The sequence below is a fragment of the Macaca mulatta genome, chromosome 5 (assembly GCF_049350105.2).
Source record: "Macaca mulatta isolate MMU2019108-1 chromosome 5, T2T-MMU8v2.0, whole genome shotgun sequence".
NCBI classification, from domain to species: domain Eukaryota; kingdom Metazoa; phylum Chordata; class Mammalia; order Primates; family Cercopithecidae; genus Macaca; species Macaca mulatta.
In genome coordinates this window covers 35322935-35350847 of record NC_133410.1, presented here as the reverse complement: position 1 = coordinate 35350847, position 27913 = coordinate 35322935, and the positions used below count along the sequence as shown (strand labels likewise).

At 33.7% G+C, this 27913-nt stretch overlaps 1 protein-coding gene across 5 annotated transcripts in view; it reads left to right on the top strand.

The window, feature by feature from the left end:
- Positions 1 to 27913, top strand: part of ARAP2 (ArfGAP with RhoGAP domain, ankyrin repeat and PH domain 2) — a 178468-nt gene that overhangs the window by 121242 nt on the left and 29313 nt on the right. For 4 of the 5 annotated variants that reach the window (XM_028848385.2, XM_015138193.3, XM_028848383.2 and 1 more), the window contains exons 23-27: positions 2677 to 2824; positions 4292 to 4360; positions 6865 to 6939; positions 9704 to 9821; positions 16526 to 16654. In XM_028848385.2, the coding sequence (XP_028704218.2) occupies positions 2677 to 2824; positions 4292 to 4360; positions 6865 to 6939; positions 9704 to 9821; positions 16526 to 16654 (539 nt within the window). The remainder of the gene's footprint in view (positions 1 to 2676; positions 2825 to 4291; positions 4361 to 6864; positions 6940 to 9703; positions 9822 to 16525; positions 16655 to 27913) is intronic. The other variant, XM_028848386.2, reaches the window with a different exon arrangement.

Sequence of the window (27913 nt, the reverse complement as noted above, 5' to 3'; positions counted from 1 at the left end):
TAAGTCACTATTTCTTATGTGATTGTGAATCTTTCTACATATCATAAGAGCTCATGTTAGTCTGTCTTTCTGTAATTAAGTCACATTTACAGATAAATAGTGCTAGTAATTTCTTAATCAGAACTGATCATATACAGTATCCTCAAAGGCATCTGATGCATAAGCAAGAATTTTAAAACTCAATTGGTTTGGAAGCTGGAGAATGAACGATGTGCAAGGACCAGAATTTTGTAACAAGGATCTGTCTGTGAGGACAGTATTTTCTCATGGCGGACATTTCTTTATTATCAGTTTATATCTTAACTGACCTTTATATTTTGGTATCAGGCTATTGATACAATGAGGAAATTTTAAAAATCAAAAACAATTTTCTATGTCAAGGCATGAAAGTCTCCTTGCATTTGGAAAGCTATAAGGAATATAATGGTGCCTTTACAAATGAGGTCTGAAGGATGAGGACATTTGAAAATAACCTTTTAAGTTAAAACTGTTTTTTTTTTAATCTTAGCAAGAATTATTACAAAAACTTAAATAAATGTAAATTTTGATTAAAGAATATATTGTCGCTCGCTGAATGGATGAAATACTCGCTTGAATAAATTTCTGTAAAGCTGGATTTTGCTAAAAGTACCTTATTTGCAGTGTCCCTTTAGAAATCTTTCACAATTTGTGTTCTTTCCTCTTGTTCTTTTCTTTCCCAACCACTACTTCTCATTTATATCAGCTCCATTATTGTAAAACTGATTTTCTTACTGCTTCATACAAATATAGTCTACATTATATAGTCCTATCTCTATGCCTATGAGACGTTGAGACAAACTTTAATATAGAGAATGTTAGCATGCAGCATGGAATTATAGAGGATAAATTGAACGATTCATTGCGCGTTGTGGTCCGGGGGATGCATCGGTCTTCAGATTTAAAGAGACATATGAACTGGGCGTGAAAGAAGAGTATGAGAAATGAGTGAAGGATAATGTCTGGGACATAGGAGTACTAGGAGATGAGAGGGTTATAGTTGGCTGGCAGGAAGTTGTGGAAGACTTTGTAGGTCATGCAAAAACATTTGAATTTTATCCTTTAAGTGATAAAAGTAACTGATCAAATGTTTTAGGATAATAATCCCTATGATGGGATTGGTAGGGAAGATGTAGCATAGAGGCAGATAAGCTAACTAGGAAACAGTTTTGTTGAGTTTCTGATGAGAAGACCCGGAGGAGAAGGGACTGGTCAAGCTGAATATGGAACATTGGAAATGTTAACACCTCGGAGCAGAGAAGTAAAGGAAGAAAAGGAAACACTATATTATACCTATTTTGTCCCAGAAACTAAGGCAGCCGCTTAAACTAAAGACAAGAGAAGTGAAAAGTGCCAAAGGGGATGATATTACAGAAGGAAGTCTCAAGAAATACAGGAATGTCCTTAAAGATAATGTCCTTAAAAGATTGAGAGGAAAATTTGGATGAGGACAAGTTGATTTAGCATTTAATTCAATCCCTACCCTAGCTAAAAGACCATTTCTGCCATCAGTAATATCCACTAAATTCCATTCACAATGGGATTAAAGAGTTTCTGACTGTGAGATACTTAGATTCTAGTAACAGAGACAGACATGCAGATGAATTTTCCAGATGTTTACAATTAAGTGTAGTGTGAAAGCGTAGACATTGTTTTGAGAGGGATGTTCACAATTATTACATCCTCTTCTATTAAATTCCAGCCCCTTTTGCACCTTATAAATCACATGTGATGATTGCCGTTGCACCATCTCTGCCATGCAGTTTGGTATTTTATTATGAATTCCCTACATTATCATGTATATTGCTATCATGTTTATTCACCTTTTCTTGTAGCTACCTGAATCTGTGTTCTTCATAGATGGGAATGTCCAGCTTAGTCTTAACTACATTCATTTGATGGAGTTACTATGTTCATTTGAGGGAGTGTGCCACTTACAGTTCTCATCTGTTACATTTTTAGCAATGTTACTTTCCCTTTCTTGGGGATGATGCTTCAGGGAGTTGTTTTGGGTTTTTTTGTAAACTTTTAAATTCATGGGTACAGAGTGTAGGTTTGTTACATAGTTAAACTTGTGTCATGGGGAAAAAATGTAATTGCATTTTAAAATAGTCTACTTTGTGATCATTTATTTTGAATAACTGTATGGACACATGTGCCCAAATATTCTTTCTCATTTGATTTGCACTAACGGGAACATTTAGCCCAGCTTTGCAACTGGAATTTGGAACTGTCAATTATATGCCTAATAACCTACCTTTTTTGCCTGTTTTCTGCATACCTCCTACCCCATTTCCTCCTCCTATGCTGCAGCCCCACAAACCATTTTACACCATTCAGCAAGCATATTTCTATGCTTTGGCCACAGGTTGTTTTATAGTTTGCAATTGTTTGGATATGGTCAGCCCTTTCTCTAAATCAACAATTAAGTATGACTTTGTAACTTTTACTAATCCATTTAATAGTACTTTTTCTCATGTTCTTAACTAGATTATAAGCTACTTGGAAGAAAGAACCATGTGTTTTTAAGTCACTACTGTATCTTTTATATCAGAGAATTTCAATATTGATGTGCTTAAAAATTGATAAACTGGCTTCCTGTTCTATGAAATTTCCAAATAGAAGTGTATCATAATGAACTATGCTTTTCTCTAACAGGGTTCAGAAATGCTCAGAAATCAATCACATGAATGCCCATAATTTGGCCTTGGTCTTTTCATCCTGTTTGTTTCAAACGGAAGGACAAACTAGTGAAGAAGTGAATGTAATTGAGGACCTAATTAATAATTATGTAGAAATATTTGAGGTAAATATTTTGTATCCTGCCCTTGTTAAAATGGTTATAATGTCACTGTTTGCCAACATATATATATATATATGTTTTAGGGTGTTATTACTCAGATCTTTATTCATATTTAGAAATATGTAAAATAAGGAATAGTCATTTTAAAAAAAATAGGCATAAGTAGCTTTTAAGCTATAGTCATTATTTAAATTTGGTTGCATTTAAAACTTTTTACCATCTGATGTCTGTTGGACAGAATATTTCTATCTACAGGATTTTTTGCTTGTGTTTTCTTTTTCTTCATGTGTATGAGTTATATCTACTTAGAGGTATAAAGTTATACATTGAACAATTCATTAATAAATACCAGACTCTTAAATTCTGCAGTTGAAAGCACTTTGGTTTTTTCTTTTACTTGTGTCACCAATTGGGGAAAAAAAGCACATTCTAAAATATTATTGTTCTATGCATTTTACTAAGTAATCTGGTTTAATTGACTTTTTAATTTTCCATTTTATAAAGTTAATATTTTCATGTTTCATCAGAAAGCTGTTGGAATAGGAATGATGTCTTGGTTCAAAGAAGTAAAATTAGAGGAAATAAGCACAGGATTCAAATTGGTGGATTTGGGCGAAAGGTCCAGTTCTATTATATAACTAGTTCTAGCATCTCCATTTTGTCATTTAACCTTTTGAACATTCCCTTAAATGGTGTTTATGAGTCCACTTCTTTTCTGGAAGTATGGCTATACCACATGACGTCAAGAGGGTTAGTGTAATCAGTTACCATTGTAGAGTTCTTACATTCTTATTATAATCACTTATCATAAGACAAGAAAAAGGAGCTATTTTAATAAAACAAAATATCACAGTCTGTATCTTAATTCACATAGGAATAGACACCAGATTGTGGGATTGTCTTTGCTCTTTGATCTCCTCTTTACTTCTTTCTATATGTGTCCACTGTTTTTTGATCAATAGCAACTTCTTCGCAATAATCTGATGCTGAGAAAATAAAGATTTAGAAAAATATGATGTATGGCTTTACATGCTGTCTCTATTTTCTGTATTTGTAGTTTTCCATTAATAAAATGGTTATCTTCATAGTTATGTTAAACTTTACCTAAATGATGGAAATTTAATAAGCACTTAATGAACATTTCAGTTTGATAAATGAGCTTTGTTTCTCAACCTGCATAAACTTAAACCAGTCATCAGAGCCTTCGCTTAAGTTTCCTAAGAAATAGAACTTCCATCAATGCAATTGCAGCCTGAAGCAGTGTCATCATAAAATATTTTGAACTTTAGGATACTCTATCTTGTTTATTTTATTTCCAACCTAGCTATGTGGGCTCATACTGATTCCGATGGCCATTCTCATTTATTTTTAAGTTGTTGGTATTTAAATTCCTGAAGATTACATGAGGATGAGTGTCATCACTCTTCGTATTCTACGTTATTAGAATGTCCCGAATTATATTTTAAACAGGTTAAAGAAGATCAAGTCAAACAAATGGACATAGAAAATAGCTTTATTACCAAGTGGAAAGACACCCAAGTGAGTAGTAATAGTTAGCTCTCTAAAGAATTAAACAAAACAGAAACTTCCATTGTAAGTAAAGATATTTGCTGTGTGTATTTTCAAGTTCCTAATTTAAGCAAAGTAAAAGTAATGGGTGAAAAAAACAACAATTAAGTAAATTGGTTGTGTTATTCTGCAACCTGATACATACATGCAAAATATGCTAATGTAAAATTTTAAAAGTAGAGGGAAAGTCAGTTTTAATTTACCTCTCAAGGTTTTCTTTGTAAGATCAACTTTTGTGTATAAAAACCATGACTGAAAATGCTAATGGATTTCAAAGGAAGCATTTAAAGCCAAAGAAATACTTAGAGTAAATTGAAAATTCAGACAGCCTAGTGATTCTTTTTTGTTATTATGAAATTATAAATTATTTCTTATATGCTTTTGCTTTGCATGCTTTCAGATGATTGTATTAATGGAATGCGTCTAATGTGATCTTTGTAACACATTCTAATTTTTGTCCTAAGTTGACTTTTCTACATCCTGTCCTGTTTTCCTCAATCACATTGTACTGGATTTTTGTGTTCCGGTTGCACTATGCTTGTTTGTTGAATATTCACTGGAATTTCTTAAGGCTGATCATTAGTCATCTTCTAGTAACTAGGAGTTAAGAGTGGATTCAGGGTACCAATATAAATGATAGAAATGGATCAAATGAGCTCTGTTTACAGATAGATAATGAGGCAAATGCTTTTTTGCTAGAAACTAAAGTCTCCTCAGTCCTGAAATATCCACAGCTAACTAGAGGAGTCATTGAAGCTGTCATTCCATACAAAAAAAAAAAAAAAAAATAGAGGAAGGCTTAGATCAGTACTAATACTATGATATTAATGAATTATTTTCTCCATTTTGACCCAGAGTAATTATGCAGGTTCCAAAGGAGTTAGCTTTAACCTTAAAAAATCTAGCTCATTATCAATTATCTTAAATTCTCACTTTTTTGGGAAGCAGAGAGGAAGACTTTAGTCATGAAATAAAGGATTGTGTGAGGCTGAGAGGTAACCCCTGACCATACTATCTACATTGTTATTTAAAAGGTTTGAGTATCTTTTTGCGTTTTTTATCTTTTATATTTACAGTATAATAAAGAAATAAGTTTTGAATGCTTTCAATTCAGTCTGTATAAGTAAGTAAAAACAAGAAATACAGTATTTGGAAATGATAAGTAAAAGAGTCTGGGAAAATCTGTTTTTTTTTTTTACTTAAAATTTTCCTCTAATTCATTTAAAACTGTCTTCTGGAGTATTTTTTTCTGACATTCAGTCTCTTTGTCTTACCCCTGTTTGAATTTCTTACCTATTCTTCTTTTTTATTTCACTCTATAAGTTCTTTGTATTTGCTTTTTAAGTTTTAAAATGTGTCCTTCCTGGAGAGCTGTTTATGCAAACATAGTGAAAAGCAAAAGTGTCAACTGTATGTTTTCCTTACTGGAATGTATCTGTAGCATTGTAAGTCAGGAGGAAAAACTGGAAATAAGCTTTTCTAAGCCTGTAATGCCAGAAAAATTAAGGAACTTTTTCAAAGTTCACCTTTAATGTTTTTCTCAAAGTTTACTCATTAGATTTTATGCTGAGGCAAATTTAATTTGAGAATTATTTCTTGATTATGATCTTTTTTATTTAAATCAGGTGATATTGTTTCTAATTGGTTACATAACTTAAGGGAACTTCTGAAAAAAGTTACTCAAAATATTTTTCATAGATTAATTTGGTTCTTTGTTAACCTCCTATATGGTTAATCTACATAGTTATGATATGATATCCTAAGGCCTTTTATTTTCAGGCTTGCATCTTCTTCACTTAGTCTGTCTTTTGGGATATAATGGTGACCTAAATTAGTACTTAATTCTTGGCCAAAGATAATTAAAAACTTCTTTTTATTGTCTACCATATTCCATGAATGACCTCACTTTTATTTTCATTTCTAAATTTATGTTATTTGTAGTTTTAATATAGCTCTGACATAGTTTATTCTCAAAGTTCAATTTTCAGGCATATCTTCTCTTTAAAAATGTAGCAAGCCATATTTTGCCTTTTAAATATTGGTATCATGCACACATTACAGCTTGAAGCAAAATTACATGTGGTTTGTTTTCACCCCTCATTTTGTTTATCCTGTTAACGTACATGCTGATGGCTCCTAGGACTTCTGTTGTCGTGGCCAGTATATTTCCATTGTAGCTGGATTCATTATTTTAGGAAGAATGTAAGGGTGTTTGAGAGCACTAAGCTCCTGAGTAAGAGATAAAAAAGAAAATCATTGTGATTGTTGTTACTGATTATAACATTTGTGTAAATGCCTTGTCCTTAACCATGTCTGGAAATGGGCACATCATGCTTGCGAACGGCGGAATTGAGCTTGTTTCATTGTTATAAAATATTCAAAAATATGCCTGGGGCTTTATAACTGTCTTCAGTTTCAATGTGTGTTTTTACAACATATTTACCTGTGTTGTTTCTACCTCTGCCCTTTTCTAGGTTTCCCAGGCTGGAGATTTGTTAATTGAAGTATATGTAGAAAGGAAGGAACCTGACTGTAGTATTATAATTCGGGTAAGTTCTAAAGGCGGCTGTAAAGAGGACTGTTGGAAGTCACAAATGTTAGCATTATTTTACATATTTTGAATTTTCCATTATTATATTTTATGTTACTTCTCCAGTTCAAACGACTGCCAACATAGACTTTTTATACTGATATCCCCCAGGAATTCTGTATTTTAATCATTTGGAAAGAGAACATCTTATGTGCTTTGGATTACGTGTTAAGATTTTCTTCAGGTTCTGGAAAATACCCCGAGCTTAAATACTTGCTCTTCCCCTTCCTAGCTTCCTGACATTACACAAATTATTTGCTCTAGGCCTCAGTGTTCTCACCTGTAGAATGAGAAAAAATCACAGTATTACATCATAGCATTGATGTGAGGACTCTGTAAGATAATGCATGTAAAACCCTTAGCACATTGCTGAGCATGTGTTTAATAAATAACTATTACTACTAGAGCTGTTACTATTAATAATAATCCCTCACCCTTGTTTTCTATACTTTAGCATCCAGTCTTCCAATTTATTTGAATATAACTCTGGGACATTTATTTGGATAACTCTTTTATTCCTTGAGAGTACTAATCATTTGTGATGAATTTAAAATAGATCTTTCTCATGCCACTATATTTAGTAATTTGTCTGCCTTACAGATAGTAACTGATATTTCAGGTTGCTATTTGGTAAGACTGATTTATTTGTATGAACAATAGACATTCTGCCATGTAACAGAAATTTAGCTTTAGCTACTTATCATTTTTAAAGTCCAGGATTAAACAGAGTCACAACATTAGATATATTTGGACTTAAGTTAAATATATTTTGATTTTAAGTTTTGTGTTTCTAATGATTATGAATTGTGACTGTATACCAATTAAGTACATTACTTGGTACATGAAGCTGAAATATTAACACTGTAATTATAGGCTTTGTCTTTACGAAGCATTTGCCTTGCCACTCATTGGCCATGTCATATTTCTTATGCTGAATGCATAATGCTGATCATAAGAGATGTGAGGAGCTAGTAAAGATCAATTAGCACAAGTTAATCACTAATGCTAGAGGAGGTATTCAAAACACATGGCTTAAATCTATACACAGGCTCTTTAGTAGTACATTTTAATTTTATTTTCTAAAGTCACAACAGAAGTTATAATTGAGCCAAGTTCTTATGTTATCTGGTGTGTTTAGATAAAAGACTTGCCAGTTTCACCTATAGTAACCCCAAATACTTTTTAGAAAATAACAGAAACTATTTAAAACCAATTATATAGGTTTTAATGCTTACGATTCTGCAAAACCCTTTAGTTACATTTATCTCTGCTAATTATTACCTAAATGCATGGAGGTAGATGAAGCAGGTGATGTTCCAAGTTTATAAGAATGGAAACTGGGAAGTAAGAATACTAAGGCCAGAATACAAACCTGGGTCGCCATAATCCCGACTGGATGTTCAGTATACTGATCTGTATATTCTGTAGAGTAATAATTTCCCAAGTGTGGAGTTTTAGGTGTTACTAAAGAGGAGCTTTTGGTCTCTCTTGATGCAAGGAATAGAGTTCTGGTCTTCCTGTTTCAGACCAAGGTGCTTCCTGCTTCCTGTTTCACAAGTGGATTTCTCAATAATTTATTATTTTTTTAAGAAAGGGCTAGCCTTAAAAATATTGTACATTCATGCAGATTAACAGCATCACTGAAATGATTCATCTCTTCCATACTGCTTGATGTTCTCTATTATTCCTAGATGCTACAATAAATTTTTTTTTCTTTTAAGTTTCTATTTCTTTGGGCTTTTCTAAATAGAAAATAGTGAACTTCATTGTATAATTATATTCCAAAAAAGCACTAAATTTCATAAAATACAAAAGGTAGACTTTGCGAGTTACCTGCAGTGAAATAGGTTTTTTGTTATTTATGTATGTGCAGTATGCTTATGAGCAATTATGGGCAGGAGAAATGGAAACAAATACATTTCTAAGGAACTTTTAGTAGGGACGTCCTTTTACTGAAAATGGGCAAACCAAGTTGCAACTGCAGTATTATCATGCTTAAAACATCATTATAACTAAATTCGAATTGAAGAAAGCCATTTTGCTTTTGGCCAGCATGGACTTAAGATTGGCATAAGCAAAAACAAGAAGCAGCAAATAAAAAATTCCAAAAGTCCCCGAAGAGGTGATGTGCTTGTACAGTGGACTCAGGCTTTGGGACTTCGGTAGAGCCAACCCCCAGGCTGGCACTGCAGACTCTGGTATCCATCCTGGAATCCTGGTTCCAGCATACTTTGGTATCCCACCATCTGTCACTTGGCATGGCAGGGCACACCACGGACCTCCAAGACCCTGGAGCTTTTTGGCATGACTGATAACCACCGACTGTGTATAATTTAGAATCTAGGCTGAATAAACCAAGTTACTCTACACTCTTAATTATAGAACTGACGAGTAAAAAGTTTTACATTTAGACCACTGTTGGATTCATTGTCTGGTGAAGATCATTCCTCATGTCATTGGGTACATTCTTTCCTTCTGAGTGGTCTAATTGCTCAGTAAGTGATTAAAAATATATCATGTCTATATTGTATTTTCTTTTCGTACTTAGGTACATTTTATGGAAAAGATCTAAACATGCTGTTTTCTCTATGGGATTTTGGAAGCTGGTTTTAACCAATAAATTCAGGATATCACTAAACGGTGGATGGGGAATATTATTGGCCTAGCATAAGGCTACTTCTGTGTCTAACACATTTTTAGAAGAAATATTACTTCTCTTACAGATATCTCCTGTGATGGAAGCAGAAGAATTAACTAATGATATATTAGCAATAAAAAATATTATTCCTACAAAAGGTGATATTTGGGCCACATTTGAAGTCATTGAAAATGAAGAGCTAGGTAAGTGATTTTTATGCGAGGGATTCTTAAATTATTTATACTATAAAAAACCACTGTTTAGGTCAAGACTTTATAAACATTTTATGTCTTAACATCTTGTTACGATTTTTTTTACCTTAGTGCATGTGTTAATATATGTTTGAGGTAGACTTTTTATGATTTTACTTATCAAAATAATTATATTACCTTATTGACTGTAAAAATACAGTGCAAGACTTTAGGTATCTCTTTTAGTGCCTCAGGAAAGAAGACCTTTGTTTATAAGGACAAGCGATTTGATTTGGTACAATATTCTGAGTAGTGTGAGTTACTATTATTTAACAAGAACACTATTAACAGAAACAAAGAATGTTGATTTAAAATATGTTTATTATTCTATAAAGTAATTTTAAGAGCAGCAGAAGCTTCATTTTTGTCTTTTTCCTTTTTCTGTCTTTAGTGGGTCAAATATTTTGTTCTTTCATCTCCAAGATGCCTAGGGATAAAGGGAGCATTTAAAGCACCTTGACTACCCCAACAGTCAAGTGCTGAATAAGCTTAACATTTTAATAATACCCTGTGGTTTCAAAGACCTCCAGAAAAAAACATAAGACACAGAATGTCTTTGTACCTTCACCATCTGTCTAGCTGCTACCTACTAAGGTCTTGGGACACTTTGGAGGACAGCTGCCAAACTGCCAAAAGAAAAATCTTGCCACCCTCAAGCTCAGCATAAAAATTAAAATACAATATTTAAAATACCCCATAGTGTGTTATTAGGAGTATTCCAATCAGTGTTAAAATGAAATGGGATTGTCAGTACTTGGTCTTTATGTTTTTATTCCTGTATTATGATTGTGCACAATTCTTTAAAATTTAAAATATTTCAATGTTATTTTAAAATATACATTGCCAAGATCTGATGACTGTGGTACTTTGATGTCACTTCACAGTGTCTCCCTCAATTGGTCTCAATCCTCCTCGTGCACAGAAATACTCTGGCAGATGACTCCTATGACCCCCAACTGTCAAGTCCCCAGATTCACATCTGGGTTCGCTTTACCTAACCTTCTATGGCATTTATTGTTAATGACTATTCCCATTTTATTTGATGATCTTCACTCTGTTTTCCATACTGCCTGGATTCTCTTCATGATTTTCTGATCATTTTACCTCTTTTTTAGATTCTCCTTATTCTGACTTCTAAACATTGGGTTTTCCTTGCTGCAACCTCCTTTGCCATCTTTTTTCATGTTACCTATGATTATGATTATGATTATTAGATAATCTCTTCTATTTTTTTGTGCTTGGCTAACAAATATGAAATGATGTTTCCCAAATATACCTTTGTTCTTCCTCCATCTGGCTCACACTACTACCTCATTTAAAACCTAGACTAAAAGTTTCATTTGTACTTTGTCGCATTTCTCTTTATAGTACTTATCACTTTGATTTGTACTTGTCTCTTTTGATGGGGGCTCCTTGGAAAGTAGGAGCAATTCTGTTTTGTTTTGTTTTTTTTTAATCTCTAATGTCTACCCTAGTGCCTATTATATAGTAGCCATAAAATCTATTGAATAAGTGAGGCATGATTTTCTATGACTCTGTGGTACAAGAGTGACAAAGTTTTTATTTTTCATCTTTGTTTAATTTTAAAGAATGGGTCACTCAGTTACCAGCTTTATTATATTTGTGCATAAGGTTAACTGTCGACATTATTGCCAGAAGTATCTTTCCACATTACAAATTGGTTTACATTGTTTCACCATGTAAAACCCTTTTATTATTTCCTCATTGCATATTCACCCTTCACAGTGTAAGTAAAATGTCTCTTCCTTCATGTTGTTCACACTGATTTCTTTCGGATCACTTGTTTAGAAATCTATAATGCTGTGTACTCTATGACTTCTAGAATAGTAATGTGTATATACCTGGTTCTGCCCTATACTATACTTTTTTTAGCGCATTTACCACATATTTTAGGCTTTATATTTTTGACTACTTCTCATAGTGCAGTTGATGTGGATCACACTCCACAAAACTCTTTTCAACTGAAGTAGGGCAAAAAAGTAGATGCATTCTGGACCTGAGTGATATGGGTTGTGACTCCTGGTATAGATGCATCCAAATGTGGGAGGCACATAGACAGAGATCTCTGCCTGTAGATTAGGAACCATGAAGAGATCTCAAGGCCCTGTTTAGTGCTTGGACAGATGATTGTCTCCTATATGCTTATATTTCTGTTGCTTTTTAAAAGTTTGATAGCAGAATACTGAATTGTGGATTTAGGGGTAAGCATCCCCTCCCTACCTCCCTTGCCCTCTCAGAGTTTGAGTACATTAAAGCATATCCATGTGCCATTGCAGCTCTGTATCTCTCTGGCTACTGGTCATCCTAAGAGGAGCAAGCTTGTGGATGAGGATAGGAAGGAATTATATATAGCTAGAAGAGGGGTTGCATTATACCAGGAAACATTGTTTTGAAATTTTATCTTGAGCGATCAAGGGATGTTTACCCTCAGAATGACTAATTATAAACTTGAATGTGATAATTAGTATATAAAATGCTAAGATTGAATTGGATTTTTTCCTATTTTTACTTCTAATTAGAATAAAGTTGTCTTTACGAAGATATCTAAAAAACTAGGAGACATCAAGTTTTGATTTGTGAATGTGTCAATGTATAAACTAAGAAATGTGTCATGTACACCTAGAAAAAATATACTTAGAGTTAAGAATTCAAATTTGGCATGGTCTTAATGTTTGGTCAACTGTGCAAGTAGAAATTGCAGGAAGAGAAATACTTTCAGAGGGCTAATGGTAGAAGAACAACAAAAGGGCCTGTGGTTATGTGGGTTTTCTGAAGCCAGTTGAACATGTGTGTACCACCTGACCTGAAATGTTGAAGGCTTTATTACTAGTAACATGCAGGGAAGATAAAGTGAAATATGAGAAGGAGGTAAAAGTAAAGACATAGGTAGTAAGAAGGTTGTAGTCGATAAGAATGTCAGCCAGGCAATTGGTATGTTTTATAATGTAAACATAAATCCTCCAAGTAATGCAGTAAAAAAAAAAAAATGAATGAATATATAAATTTATAAATATGTAAGCCAGAGGGCTAGATTTTAAGTATCTTTATATTTTAAAGCAGGAGTTCTCTATATCCGGTGTTTCCTTTGTATAATAAATGTTCGGTAATCTTCCCTTTACTGTCCTGAGATAATCTATTGTACTCATTAAAAATTAATACCCTAATTAAAATATAAAAATAAAGAGAACGTATACATTATTAGCATGTAAATGCTGGGAAACTCCTATATGCCTGAAGATGATGAAAATAGATTCTTGGCCGGGCGCGGTGGCTCAAGCCTGTAATCCCAGCACTTTGGGAGGCCGAGACCGGTGGATCACGAGGTCAGGAGATCGAGACCATCCTGGCTAACATGGTGAAACCCCGTCTCTACTAAAAAAAATACAAAAAACTAGCCGGGCGAGGTGGCGGGCACCTGTTGTCCCAGCTACTCGGGAGGCTGAGGCAGGAGAATGCCGTAAACCCGGGAGGCGGAGCTTGCAGTGAGCTGAGATCTGGCCACTGCACTCCAGCCTGGGCGACAGAGCGAGACTCCGTCTCAAAAAAAAAAAAAAAAAAAAAAAAAAAAAAAAAAAAAGAAAATAGATTCTTAAACCTGTGAATGGAATCTCCGTAGATATGGCAGCTACTAATTCAGATTGCTATAAGCCTTTTGTTTTCACTTAAATGATATTTCAGCATTACTGTCATTGGTGAGATGGTGCACAACTTTTCAGGAAGTTCTGACTAAGACAGCACAGTCATCTTTTTTTGTTTATATGGCAGTCAGATTCGTGGGAAAATACATTACAACCATTTAAAACATTTTGATATTTTTGACGTTTTGATTTTATATTACATTGGTATGAAATATACATTAAGCCGAGTTAGATTCTCTTCCGTAAGAGCCAGTCATCCAAAATATGCTATTATTTTAATGCTTTACCTTAAATCCGATCCCATCATCTGCCAGTGTAGACCCCTTTATCCTCTGGGTTTTTCACATCTTGAAAGAAATTTAACCACTGAGGGGCCTCATTTAAATAGGCTTCACTGAGAGATCCAAGTTTGCAAAGCAGTTACTTTTTATGTGGTAATATCAGAAAAAGATGGTCTTGTTTCTTCCTCATACCTACTATGATGTGGAAGATCTGTTTATTTTTTATTAGGATTCTTTCTAGCTCTTCTGACTAACACATAAACTGCTGTTATCTTCTGATTATGTACGTAGGGCAGACAGTGTTTTTCACTTTGCATATGTTACCCAAGAAAATCTTAGTTTTTCCTCAAATTACATGTGAGAAAACCATCATGGGAAGGCTTACATATGTGTCCAGAATAAAATTAACTATAGTAGTTAAGATCTGGGGCTTTAAAGTCAGATAGATTTGGGTTGCACATCTCTGTTCCTCACCTTAACCACCTATGTGACTCGAGGCAAGGGGCTAAAACCTTTGTGATTCTTAGGTTTCTTTACATGTAAAATATGAATAATAATATCTAGTGAAGAGTGTGATTGTGAAGTTTGAAAGTGGTAACTGATTTAAAGCATCCAGCATATATAATGCCTGATACATAATTGTTATTCCATAAATGGCAACCGTTATTGGGATCAAAAGTATCTCAAAGCTTTCAAGTAGTAGACTCAAAAATTATGTAAAGCCAGACATAAAGGGAGTGCTTATTTTATAATTAGTTTTACCTTCAAATACATCTAACTTCAATTTGAAGACAACCAACTTAGTTAACAATTGAATTATAACTTTGGCAAATTGTGGGCAGTTATGATCTTTGCCAAATCTTTTAGAAAATTATTTGAAGAAAAGTAATACTGATATAGCACAAAATATTATATCTGGCTTTATGAGGACTCATTTTGTCTGTGAGTCTTTCTGTTAATATGATTTTTTTTTAATTTATGGGCCATAAAAGAAAATGAGATAATTTATTTGTCAAATATTTATTGAGCATTTATTATATACTCAATACTATGCTGTGAATAGGGGATATATAATAGGAAACAAGATGTGTATTTGTCTTCAGGATGTATGGCCTAGTGGATTTTTTCTTTCCTTCTTTATTTTTGCCATTATTATAATGAGTTAGCTTGCTCCAATAAGCACAGAATGCAGAACTGGCTTTCTCTTTACTGGATAGGAAGCAAGCATCTGGTAATTTACATTGGAAGCAGATAATGTATTTTCTTATCTGGAACTAGGAATTGTTGATGACTTCTGATATGATATGTTCGTAGCAAGGGAAACCAGTATTAGGGAGGATGCGATATATTTATGTAAACTTGTGATTTTATTATCAATTACATTATGATGGATCATACAAGTATGATGCTTTTGATATGCTCTTTCCTGTTTGTCTTTAGCCTCATTACTTTAAACAAAAGCAAAAAGCTCAAGTGCTGTGTGCTTTGTATTTTGGATGGTTTGAAAGAGTTGAATTGACTTTTACATGGCTACAACACTAGGAAAGCAGCACTGACATCTTCATGTCAGAGCTTCTTTTCTTATTATTTCAATTATGCTATTTTCAGTGTACTGAGAAAAGGTTTGAATTTCCCATATGCTTCTGTTGCTACATTTTATTAACTGATTGACATATTTTGATCAGTACAAACTTTTCTGTGAGGCTTTGATTGTAATTCTAAAACTGGTTCTTTTTAACTCTATGCTAAGAATATATGCTGCATTTAAAATTATGATTGCCTAAATCAAAACGTATATGGATGAATGTTCTTCAGAGAAATATATTGAAGATGTCATGTAATTTCTTGCTAATTGGCCTATTATGTCAATGGTTAATATATAATATTGACACGTAATGTTTTTGGTATTTCCACTAATAGTGAAATATAGACTATTCAGTACTATTTTGTAAATTATTTTAATGTTTTCTATAGAAGTTACATTTTATAATTTTATATTGATTATGAAAATATTAGCTATGAGGTATTCACTAGTATTGATCAAAATTAGGAGTTTGATCTTGTTGGGATAAACAAAGGATTATGATTAAGTTATTATTTAGTAATGGACAATATTGTTTAATGGATTTTTAAAACCATTTAATTGCATATAAAAATAAGAAGGTTTCCCTAAACAAACCAGTATGCTATCTAAAAAAGAGGATAGAGGATTGAGTTGGTGGTTCATGCCTGTTTATCCCACCACTTTGGGAGGCAGAGGTGGGAGGGTAGCCTGAGATCAGAAGTTTGAGGCTACAGTGAGCTATGATTGCACCACTGCACTCCAACCTAGGTGACAGAGTGAAACCCTGTCTCAAAATAATAATAATAATAATAATAAAGTATTGTACAAGGTGTAGAATTTATTGTACAAAGGGTAGAATTCTGAGTTTTTTTATCAAAAGAAAAATACTTCTGATTTTTAAAAACAGTTGAGTAACAAATAGGTATTCCTGCATTATTAATTTATATAGTAAATGTTATTATATGCTTAATAATTTTCTAGGTCTTAGGGTATCTTTTGTGTAGTCATAGTGCTATTACTGTATAACATAAGATATGATTGTGTATAATGGTGCCTACAGATCTTTTCAAAGGGATTTTTTAAAATTTGTAATTATAAAAAAATCATTATCTTCATATATTTTCCATTTGATTTGGAATTTATTTTTTACAGAGCGTCCTCTTCACTACAAGGAAAATGTACTGGAGCAAGTGCTTCGGTGGAGTTCATTAGCTGAACCTGGCTCTGCTTACCTGGTGGTGAAGAAATTCTTAACTGCTGACACAATTAAACACTGCAGTGGTAGGTGTCATTACTTCACATTGCAGCTATGATTGAAAATTCAGGTGGTTAAAGGGTAATTAATATGGCACAAGTAATATTGGAAAATGTGAAAAATGAGTAGCTAGATACAGAATGAACTGACACAGTACATAGATAAGAAAGAATATATGGACAGGAAGATATTTTCCCAGTGTGTTGCTCTGAGGTGATAGTTGACTAATTTGATTGTACCAAGTTTAAGTTTTTGGAAATAATAGTTTGTTTTTAAAGGTTGTTTACCATGCTTATGCTTATGTATTTTACTAATTTTTAGATTGAGGGCAAGTCATCTCAGTGAACTACATTTACATTGGAAAACTTTCTGGGCATTAAAGGAATGCTAAGTGTATAGGCTCTGAGACAGAGTGCTTGCTATACATCTCACATTTTTGTGATGATATTGTAAAATAAATACTTACAAAATAGAATACCTCCAATAAGAATACTTCCAATTCAACTGGAAGGAGATAGTGCACATGTAAGGTTAATTAAGTTAGCTAGCACAAGTGAACTATATAAGACCATTTCTGAACCTCTATGAGGTCTCAGAAAATTTTTATTTTGAAACTTATTCTTCTGTTGTGTTGTTATCAACTGAAAGATAAAAAAAAATCAGCCACTATTGTATACAATCCAACTCAAAAAGCTAAGGATTGAAATTTACCATTACTTTTATGATTAATATTAATAATAACAATTATTATTTCTTAATCGCATATCAGCAGAGCTCAATACACATCAAAGCTTATTTAAAGTGTTTTTTAACTTCCTTGTTAAGTTCTATTATCTTTCAAATTTTACAAATGAAGGGAAGAGAAACTCAGAGAACTTAAGTAATTTGCCTTATATTATTCAATTACTAAGTATTGAATTGAAGAACCAATTGACATTCCTCCTAATTTTAGTCATGTGGAAAAATGTGGAGAGGATGGCACAGCTCTTCCGTACTGTAAACCTACTCAGTATCATTGCAGATTCTCTAGTTAATAGTCATACTTCAGAGCTCTTAATTGTACCAAAGCTTACTGTATAAATTTCTGATTTAATGACACTGTTGTGTATATCTTATATACTTTCCTTACATGAAAGTACTTTTACAAAATGCAAGTAGTATAACAACTTTCGTGTCACTGTGTTCTTATAAGCATCTAAAAAACCAAAACAGATATTAACTCTTTATACTATAGAAATGTAACCTTTCAGAGACCTTTATCCTGTTTGAAATATTTTCATGCTTTTACATATGATTTTGACCATATACCGCCTGTGCCTTCTTAATGTTTGCAATAGGATTTCTCTGTACTCATGTGAATGCGCATGTATGAATGCACATGTCATAAAGTAGTGGCTCTCAGCTAGCAATGATTTCCCCTCCTTTCCCTCCCCACCCACAAGACATGGAACATATAGCGTCTTGAGACATTTCTGACTGCCACAACTTGGAGATTGGGTAGGGAGGCAGGGCTTCTGGTATTTACTGGGTACAGACCAGGGGTCAATGCTGATGTTGAGAAATCCTAATTTAGATAATCTGTGATATCTGTTCTAATTTGTGAATTCAGCTATTCTTTCATTATCTTTTTATTGAGTTTTTTCTTTGTTTCTTTTCTTCCAATATTCCTCTGAAATATCTGTAATTCTCCGTGTTGCAAAATGTTTAAAACCTACACCTAGACATAATACCTTTGCTGTTCTGTGAAAGCTAGTAGGCTGTCTATGTGAATAAAAATAGATAAGAATTAGATCCTAAAAGGCCATGTTATAAGTGGAGGTTCTGTATGTCTGAGGGTGAGGGTAAACCAAAACAAGTTCACCGTTAAATGCTATTAATCTTCAGGGCACTGCTGGGGGTGGGTAGCCAACAACCCAACAAGGTGTAGATTGCGCTGATTTACAGCAATCAAAACTGAGTAAAACATTTGTTGTGTAAGGGCAAGAAGAAATGGTGCAGTGACAGCCGGTACATTAGCTGTATCCACAAATGGGGTAGGAAGATCCGGTGTATTGGTGATGTTCCACCTATCCCATTGCATCTTCTAGATGGAGATATGAGTGTGTCCTTCTGTTTTAAAGCATCAAGCCTCTATAAGATCTAGACAAAGCATCTTGTATAAAAGAAAAAAAAAACGAGGGAAGAGCTAAAGAAGCCAAGCAGAAGAAAGCAAGCTGAAGGCTTAAGTGATGTTTCAGAGATTTGGATGAAATGTTCTTTGGTTTTTGTTGTTGTTTGTTTTGAGATGGAGTCTTGCTGTGTTGCGTAGGCTGGAGTGCAGTGGTGTGATCTCAGCTTACTGCAACCTCTGCCTCCCAGGTTCAAGTGGTTCTCCTACCTCAGCCTCTTGTGTAGCTATTATTATAGGTGCTCATCACAATGTCTGGCTAATTTTTGTATTTTTATTAGAGACCGACTTACACCATGTTAGCCAGGCTGGTCTCGAATTGCTGACCTCAAGTGATCCACCTGCCTTGGCCTCCTAAGGATGAAATATTCTTTGGAGTAAAGCGTCAGTAAACTTCTGTGTCACTCTCTTACCCACTTCACATCTCTAACAGGGTGGGGGCCATAAAACTTACCTCTGTCCCTGAACTATCCCTGCTGCCTCATTTTCTCCAACAAATATGCATATTGTTACTCTACCAGGAACTTTGCTTGAAAAAAAATAGTGCTTTAAAGGAAAACCATCAGTAAATATATTAATTGGATCATTTCATATTTGTAGTTATGTAGTCTGGTCAAAAATAAGAGAACCTGTAAATGTCTAAAGTACTCTTATTTTCCAGTCCATAAAATTTTTATAAGTATTGAATTAGAGTTTGATTTATATTCAGATTGTAAAAGCAAAATAATCTCTTTCATTACAGTTGGTTCTCCATTTGTTTGAATTTAGGCTTGCCCTTTAAAGGAATCTATAATATTTTTTAAAAATCAATTTCTTAAGTAATAATTTTTTCTTATGGTTGTGACTTAAAGCAACCTCTACTTTATTAATACCTCTTATGAGGCATACTTTGTGATAGACTTTTGATAATTTCAGTATTCAGTCTAATTTATTTTTGTCTTGGCAAATGTCTCCTAAATCAATCACAATAACTACCTACTCCAGAGTTATTGCTCCATTCATTACCTCTACCACACCTTAAAATTGATATCTTAAAGGAAAATGATGAAAATAAATCAAATATGATTTCTCTGTCAGTGTGTTAGCAGATAAACTAGAATCATCTCAGTAATACTTAACTGTTCTTCAAAGAAAAATGGGAATAATGTTAAAGATTTATTTTCCTTTCTTAAGAATTTCTTATTGTAACCTGGGGCCAAGTAGAAATCGTCAGAATTTGAAAAAAAGAGGGGGCAGTTGGTTGCAACCACATTTTTTCTCAGTAACAAATAGCTAATATGTTAACATTTTGTTAAAACATAGGGTTGCCCTATAACGTCTGTTGTACCCTACACCCCGATACTAGATACCTAGTTGCCACGAATTTTACTCTGTCCCTACATTTATAATTTCTATCTACAGCTTGCATTTCATTAGTTTTAGGAGTTTTTTCCTGATATGTGGAACAAATTATAACCATATACTTTGCTTGACATTATGTTTTCACCACTTCCTTTTAAAACAAGAATGTTATATAAAAGTTTTCTATCATTAAGGGGTTTTAATTTTCTCAATTTTCTTTCTTTATCCAAAATGTGGACTTCACACATAAGAATATATTTTAGAATCTAGCACTTAATTTCTGCTCATACATTTAAGGTAAAGAGGTAACATAATTTACTTTTATAGAGTTAGATGGGAGTAAGTACATTTTCTATTGCTTCTACTTATAAATTATTTGTGTTTTTCAAAGGCATTTGATTTCTTAGGAACATTTTGTGCCATTGCCATTATTGTAATAAAGAGCTAACTAACTTGAAAACAAAGGTAATAGTCCTCGATTTTTTTGTACTCCATGTATTATGACTGAAGTTTTAAGATAGGGAGAATGAAACTTCATTTACATTGCTATTTAGACAGTGTCATAGCTTACCTAATTAAACCATCATTATATTTTATACTAAACTTCATCATATCTATCACAAGCAAACCATAAATGTATAGCTTCTGTAAGGCTCCAGAATAATCTTAAGTTGTATGTCTTATTTTAAGCACTAAAGTTTTTTGAAAATTATCCCAATAGAATATGATACATGAGAATGAAATTTTAATGATCTAAATAGGAGAGAAATACTTATATCTAAAGATATAAGATGTAACTCAAATGCATATTTCTTTGAATTTCTAAGTTTAGATTGCTGTATATGACAGATGCTATGGAATTAAATTTGCATTAGAATAGTGTAATTCAAAATGCAACTGCTTCAAGTAAATTCAGACCTGGAAAGCTGAGCCGTTCACTATCTATGAACTTAAAAAAAGAAAAGACAATTTCAACAAATATAATAATAAATTTACCTAGCTGATATACTTTACATTTCACTCCCCATCATGTTTTCTTAAAGCCAAAGATGTACAAGATATTAAAGTAAGACCTAGGCCACTTAAATTGGAAGTTTTTCTTTTTTCTTTTTTTTTTTTTTTTTTTTGGAAATTGATGATAGTCACTGATATTTACTATGGAGTACCAAATCCCTGACATTTTCTAAAATATAATTCTATGGTAAGAAACCATATTGGTAAATTTGTATTAACTCTCTGTATCATGCAGTAATCTATAGAAAATTTAAGGTATTTAAATTTAAGAGTTTTGTTAAGCATTATCTATACCCAGAAAGAACAGAAATTCTAAATTTATGACAACTGTTGAAATATCAGAGTACAAACAGCGTGAAATAACAGACTACTCTAGGTCAGGATGTTTATGAAGAGCTTTCAATCACAGAAAAGTAGTTCAGCTGGATGATTGTAGACATCTCTTCTTACACTGAATGTGTCCTATTCAAGGAAGTGTCATTTCTTGGTTAGTTTTTCTTGTACATGCTATCCTTCTTTAGCAAGGCTATATTTTACTCTTTTGCTCACTAAAAGTACATGTTGAATAAACTTTAAAAATATATAGATATATGAAACAGTTTATAACTGAGCAAGTACTGACCAAATTTTAGAGGACTGCCAACTCATTTTTATCTAGGTAGTTAGGGAATGCTTTCCAGAGTATATATCATCAGATCGTTACCATAAAAGCTGGATTTAGTTCTTGGTATTTTGGTTTGGATAACTCCTGGGATATTAAGATAGGGATACTAGAAGAGCTTGCTGGTTGGCAGTGATGGATGGAGCCACAGAATTCAGTTTTGGATGTGCTGAGCTTTAGGGGTCTGACGTGTGTTTGAGGATATATGTCTAGAAGGGAAATAAATACTTAAACCTAAGGAGCTCATTGTGTGGAAGGTGGTTTTTAACCTTGGCAGAATACTAAGTCATGCAATTTTAGTGTTAGAGTAAGAATATCAGAGACACAACACCAGCATTTAAAGAACAGATGTAGCAAGAGAGGCCCTGTGAAGGAAAAATCAGAAAAGTTTCAAGAAAGAAAGAGAGCAATGCCAACGTAAATTATCAAAGGAGTAATTTTTAGGGGGAAAAAAAAAGAGTGCTTAATAGTGTAAAATGATGCGTGAAACCAAGAAAAGTCCCTGGACATGTATTGTTATTGTGGTTGATAGTGATGGTGGTCATGGTAATCATGACTATTACTTAGAAGTATCCCAGGATATAAGACAGAATTTCATGTTAGATATTAAGAGACCTGAATTCGTATTCTAGCATAATTGCTTTCTAATTTTGTCACATAATTATGAGCCACAATTTTCACATTTGTCAATAAGATGATATAACCTGTCTTCCCTACTTTGCAAAGTTTCATGAGAATCACATGAAAGAAAATATATGAACACTGAAAACTCCAGTGTTATCTCCACATTTATTACAAGTATGCTGAAAATTATACATTCATTTAGTATAAAAGAAATATATCACTTACACTAAATTATATTTTAGAAATGTTTATAATTCAATGTAATAACGAAAACAGTATAGGAAAACAATTTTCTGCTTTCTGCAATTTACTGTGTTAGTAGTAAAATGGCAAAAAAAAAATCTGTCACTTTTTTATTCAATCCTGTTCTAGTAGTAACTGTATTTATAATTTAACTGTTTATAAATAATTTAATTATAGAAGGATGTCAACAGACTGCTTATTTTGTTAACCACTGCTACTTCAATATAGTCTTCCTTCAGTATCCATGAGGAAGTGGGTTCCAAGACACTGCCACGTCTCCCGCCACGCCCACCCTGTGCCACCTGCTTGTCATGGATACCAAAATCTGCAGATGCTCAAGTCCCTTATATCAAATGGCAGAGTATTTGCATGTAATCTATGCATATCCTTCCCATGCTTTCAATCATCTGTTTACTTATAATACCTAATGCGATATAAATGCTACATAAATTGCTATGCTGTGTTTTTTTCTATTTGTATTTTACATTGTTATTCTTTGTTTCTCAAATACTTTTTTGATAATCTATTGGTTGAATTGATAGATGTGGCATCCATGGATACAGAAGGTCAACTGTATGAATAACATAAGGGATAATAGATTGGAGTGAAGGGGGCATACTTGGCTTATCCTAAGGAACAGATTACTTTCTTGAGGTGTCACAATGTGTCTATTAGTCTTAAAAAGATGCCCCTCCATTAGTCTTCTAAAAATAAACCTTCAAGTGTTAGAGAGAGAGAGAGAGAGAGAGAAAGAGTGAGGGGGGGGAGGAGTATACTTTCAAGCAGCTATTATGTCCAGTTTGGTTTTTTCTTAGTTGTAGCATTAAATTGTACCAAAATGCATTTTGAGTGAATATCATACAGTGAATGAAATATATCAGTAATTCTCCCTCCTTAAAATTATAAAAAATGCATCTATACAATCAATTCTGAAGAGGAGAAAATATGCACAATTTTGAATTTGGAAGGGCTTTTTAGCTGTTGTCCTGCAAATATTGCAAAATTACTTGATCTTGGAATAATTTCAAGGGGGTTGCTTCTCAAGGAAACTGCCCATTTGTGCCCTTCTTCACTTAGAGGACATGGTGCAGGTAGAACTTGGAACAAAGAACTTTTTAAGATAAGGCATAGCTCTGAGGAAATAGTTTTGCCAGCAAGAGAAGAAGAGAGACACATGCACACCACGAAAAATAGATCAATTTGTTGTGTATTTCCTTGTCACTGATCAGATAATATATGAAAGATAACAATAGTTCATAGTTACTGTGAATTTACTATGTGCACTGGGCTAAATGCTTTACTTACATTATTTTATATCATTTTCCTACTTATCTTAGGGTTGTTTACTACTACTAACAAATGGAGAAACTGAGATGGAGAGGTATTACGTAACTCTTTCAAGGCGACCTGCTGATAAGTGGAGAAACAGGTGTTACAGTCAAGATCTCTCCGTATCCAGCTTATATATTCTGTCCTAAACCCCTTACTATCCTGAAATCAAGGATAAATCAGATATCAGGTTTTTAGACTCTTAGAAACTCAATCTATAAGTCGTCAGACTTTTGTAAAGGTAGTTATTTCTGTAGTGTTTGCCTTAGGCTCTGCAACACAGAGAAAAATTATGTTCACCCTCCATTAATTAAACAAGGACTTACATTCTTCTTGTTCTGTGCCAAGCGCTCTTCTGAGCAATTTATATACCACATCCACTGGGTAAGTACTGTATGTATTCTCATTTTGCAGATAAGAGAATTGAGATTTAGAGATTACTGCCTGCAATCTAGCAGAGAATGTGGTTGTCATTCAAGCCCAGGCAGTCTAGCCCCAGAATGTGCTTTTAGTCACTGTATTGTGTCAGCTCTTACCTAGATTGAAGAGGATAAACCAAAGTATACATTATTTTAAACAGGAAATACAAAATGAATATGTACTTAAGCGAGGTGAAGCTGTTACAATGTTTGTTTGTCACAAACCAGGGAAGCCTCAGAGGAGTAAAGAGTAGCTCAAATAAAAGTGAATTTTCTCTCCCTTCATAGTTTGCTTGCTGAAGTATGACAGGCATAACATATTGTAATGGTAGTAACTATTAGATTATATTTTCTGTGGATTCCTCGTAACCAGGTCAACCCAGCATTGTAGATAAAGCCCATGCCCTTCAAGAAGTAGAAATATTTTCTTTTAAAATACGGTGTTGGAAATAGCAAAGACATGGAATCAACCCAAATACTCATCAGTGATAGACTGGATAAAGAAAATGTAGTACATATACACCATGGAATACTATGCAGCTATAAAAAGGAATGAGATCATATCCTTTGCAGGGACATGGATGGAGCTGGAAGTTGTTATCCTCAGCAAACTAACACAGGAACAGAAAACCAGACACCGCATGTTCTCACTTATAAGTGGGAGCTGAGTGATGAGAACACATGGACACATGGGGTGGGGGAACAACACCGGGGCCTGTCCATGGGGAGGGTGGGGCAGGGGGAGGGAATGCATCAGGAAGAACAGCTAATGGGTGCTGAACTTAATACCTAGGGGATGGGTTGATCTGTGCAGCAAACCACCATGGCACACACTTACCTATGTAACAAACCTGCTCATCCTGCACATGTACCCCAGAACTTAAAATAAACATTGATAAATAAAAAAGTTAAATTATGAAGCAAATATGATGTTTCATGCATTCAAGGGTGATAGATCTTGGAGTTTCATGGCATGAGTGAAAAAATATAGACTGAAGTAGTTGGAAGAACCTTCATGGATTAGTTAGGTCCAGAAGTAGGAATCAAATTTGTACAGAATCAAAGAAAACAGGATTTCTCTCAAGATCACTCAAGTGATTAACTTGAGTCATACCACAGAGAAAATGATTGGTTTTCCAAATAGTGTATTATTATCAATTGAACTTAAATATTATATTTTAGTTGAATAATTTACAGAGATGGATAGGAGTTGTCCATTTATTTCACATTTTGAAATTCAGAGGAGTGTAGGCTTTTGATTTTAGGAAGGTAAGGCTTTAATCATTAGAAAAGTAGGGCTCTGGACAGGGCTTTTATAAAATGATGAAGACTGTGTTTTCAGAACAAGAATCTGCAGCTGTATGTTAGAGCCATTAGAAAGGTAGGACACGGAGTTAGAGAATTCTGAAATCCAAGGATTAGAGAGAAAAGGAAGTGTGTAGGGTGATAACAATAGGAATGAAGTGGAATTGAATCCCAGAGAGAACTGCTGAAAGAATAATGGTTGATTGCTAGCTGCCTGGACATGGAGGGTAAAGGGGGAATATATATATCTGAGAAATACCATTCCTGAGTGTATGTTTCTCTCTCCTCTTCCCCTCAACCCCAGCCTCCTCCATCCATCAATTATTCTGTTGGGATTTCCAGCCCGGGGTTAGGAGATAACTGTTTTTGTATTTAAAAATTGAGGTTTTCAAATGGCTTAGAAAAACTTTTTTTGGAGGTGTGAACTTTTCAGTTTCATTGCCTGGTTATGTGGTGTGTCTGTTCTGTTTAAATAAATGTGGCCATTCTGCTTTGTTTCATACATGTGACTTTTAAGAGCTTTTCTAAATTGATACCAAGTTGATAGCACAATATAACTTACAATACATGTTTGTTTTCTTACCCACAGTTTTAATTCTAAAGACCTTTCAGTAAACTCCAACCTACCCTTTCTCATCCTAGCAACTACCAAGAATAGGGGAGGGTTTTATGATTCAGTAGAGGTAACAGTATGCTGTAATTTGATTGGAATGAAAGATCAAAAGGTGGTAAAGGAAATAGTACCTATTAATATGCATCCCAGGGTTTATCTTGAAGAGAATTTAGTGCTTTGGGAAGTGTATTAAACTTTCAAACCTGTTACACTCACACAAAAACAACAGATGGTTTTCCCTAGTAGCAAGGGAGCTTTCTGTCTAGCATGAGGTCCAGGGAGTAAGAAATATGAGAGAAGTACCCCGAGGTTGAGAGTCCAACCAGTACCTGAACAGTTTAGAAGAATGAATTACTGGAAGCCATTCAATTCATGACCTTGATTTTGTTACATACAGTTACACACAGTATACCCCAAAGTGTGTAGCTTTATTTTGTTATTTTGGCCTTTAACTGGTGGCTTTCTACTTATTTTATTATCTTGGGAACAGACAGGAATTTGGTTGTGAGAGCTTTTAGAAAGTCTTTTAAATCATAGTATTTATCATGGAGCTTCACATTTCAAAGTATTTTTTGTTCTTCCTTCATCCTTAGCATATGTTCCTTTCAAAACTTTCATCCTGGGTCCATTAATAGTGTACACTCAGGTTTATACTCAATATGCTCAATCACATACAATGATGGTTAAAGTAAATGTTACTATTTAAATGATATTTAAAATTTAAACAATATTTTCCCCTAAGTCTGTTTTTTTTTTTATGACTATGAGTAGTTTAATACCAGACATAGGCTTATTTCTTATTGGTAAAAATGGAAAAGTTTATTAATTTGAACAAAAATGTAAATGAAAAGTACTGTCAGAAGATATGAATAGATTTTACTGACTTAAGTAATATAAATATCTATATTTCACAACTTGATTATAACTTGCTTTTAAAAATACCTATTTCTAAACCAACAAGGCATTATAAATGCCTTTCTTGACTCTCTTGTTCTAAATCAGCTGTATGACCAAGTCCATACAATGTTTAACAAATTGCTTACTATACTTCTTAGCTATAAAAGTCCTTTACAATATTTCTCTATGGAATTGAATATTAAGGCATTGTACTAGAAGACAAATTTTAGCAGTATGTTTTTCAGTAATTATTTAAAAGTCACAAAGTGCCCAAAAAGAACCTATTAGTATGACAGTGTGATCAACAAAGTACTGTCTGAGGTCAGTATGTGTATCGTGAAAACTATCAGGTTTGTTCTGTGTGTGTATTCATGGTTAGGTTCAGTAATGTGATTAATCCTGGGCACTTTTGCTTCCAGGTGCTCATTCCATGCTCATATATTTGAGTTGTAAGGAACTATTTGTAGTTTTTACTCTTGTTTTCTCTATGCTAATTTTAAGATGAACATTTGTGTATTATTTGCTGCATTAGGAAATGTTTTCCCTAAACAGATTAAGCAGATTAAGGGTTGTTGTGTTTAAGACTATTGTTTTCTTTTTTCTTTTCTTTTCTTTTTTTTTTTTTTTTGAGACGGAATCTCACTCTGCCACCCAGACTGGATTCAACCTCCG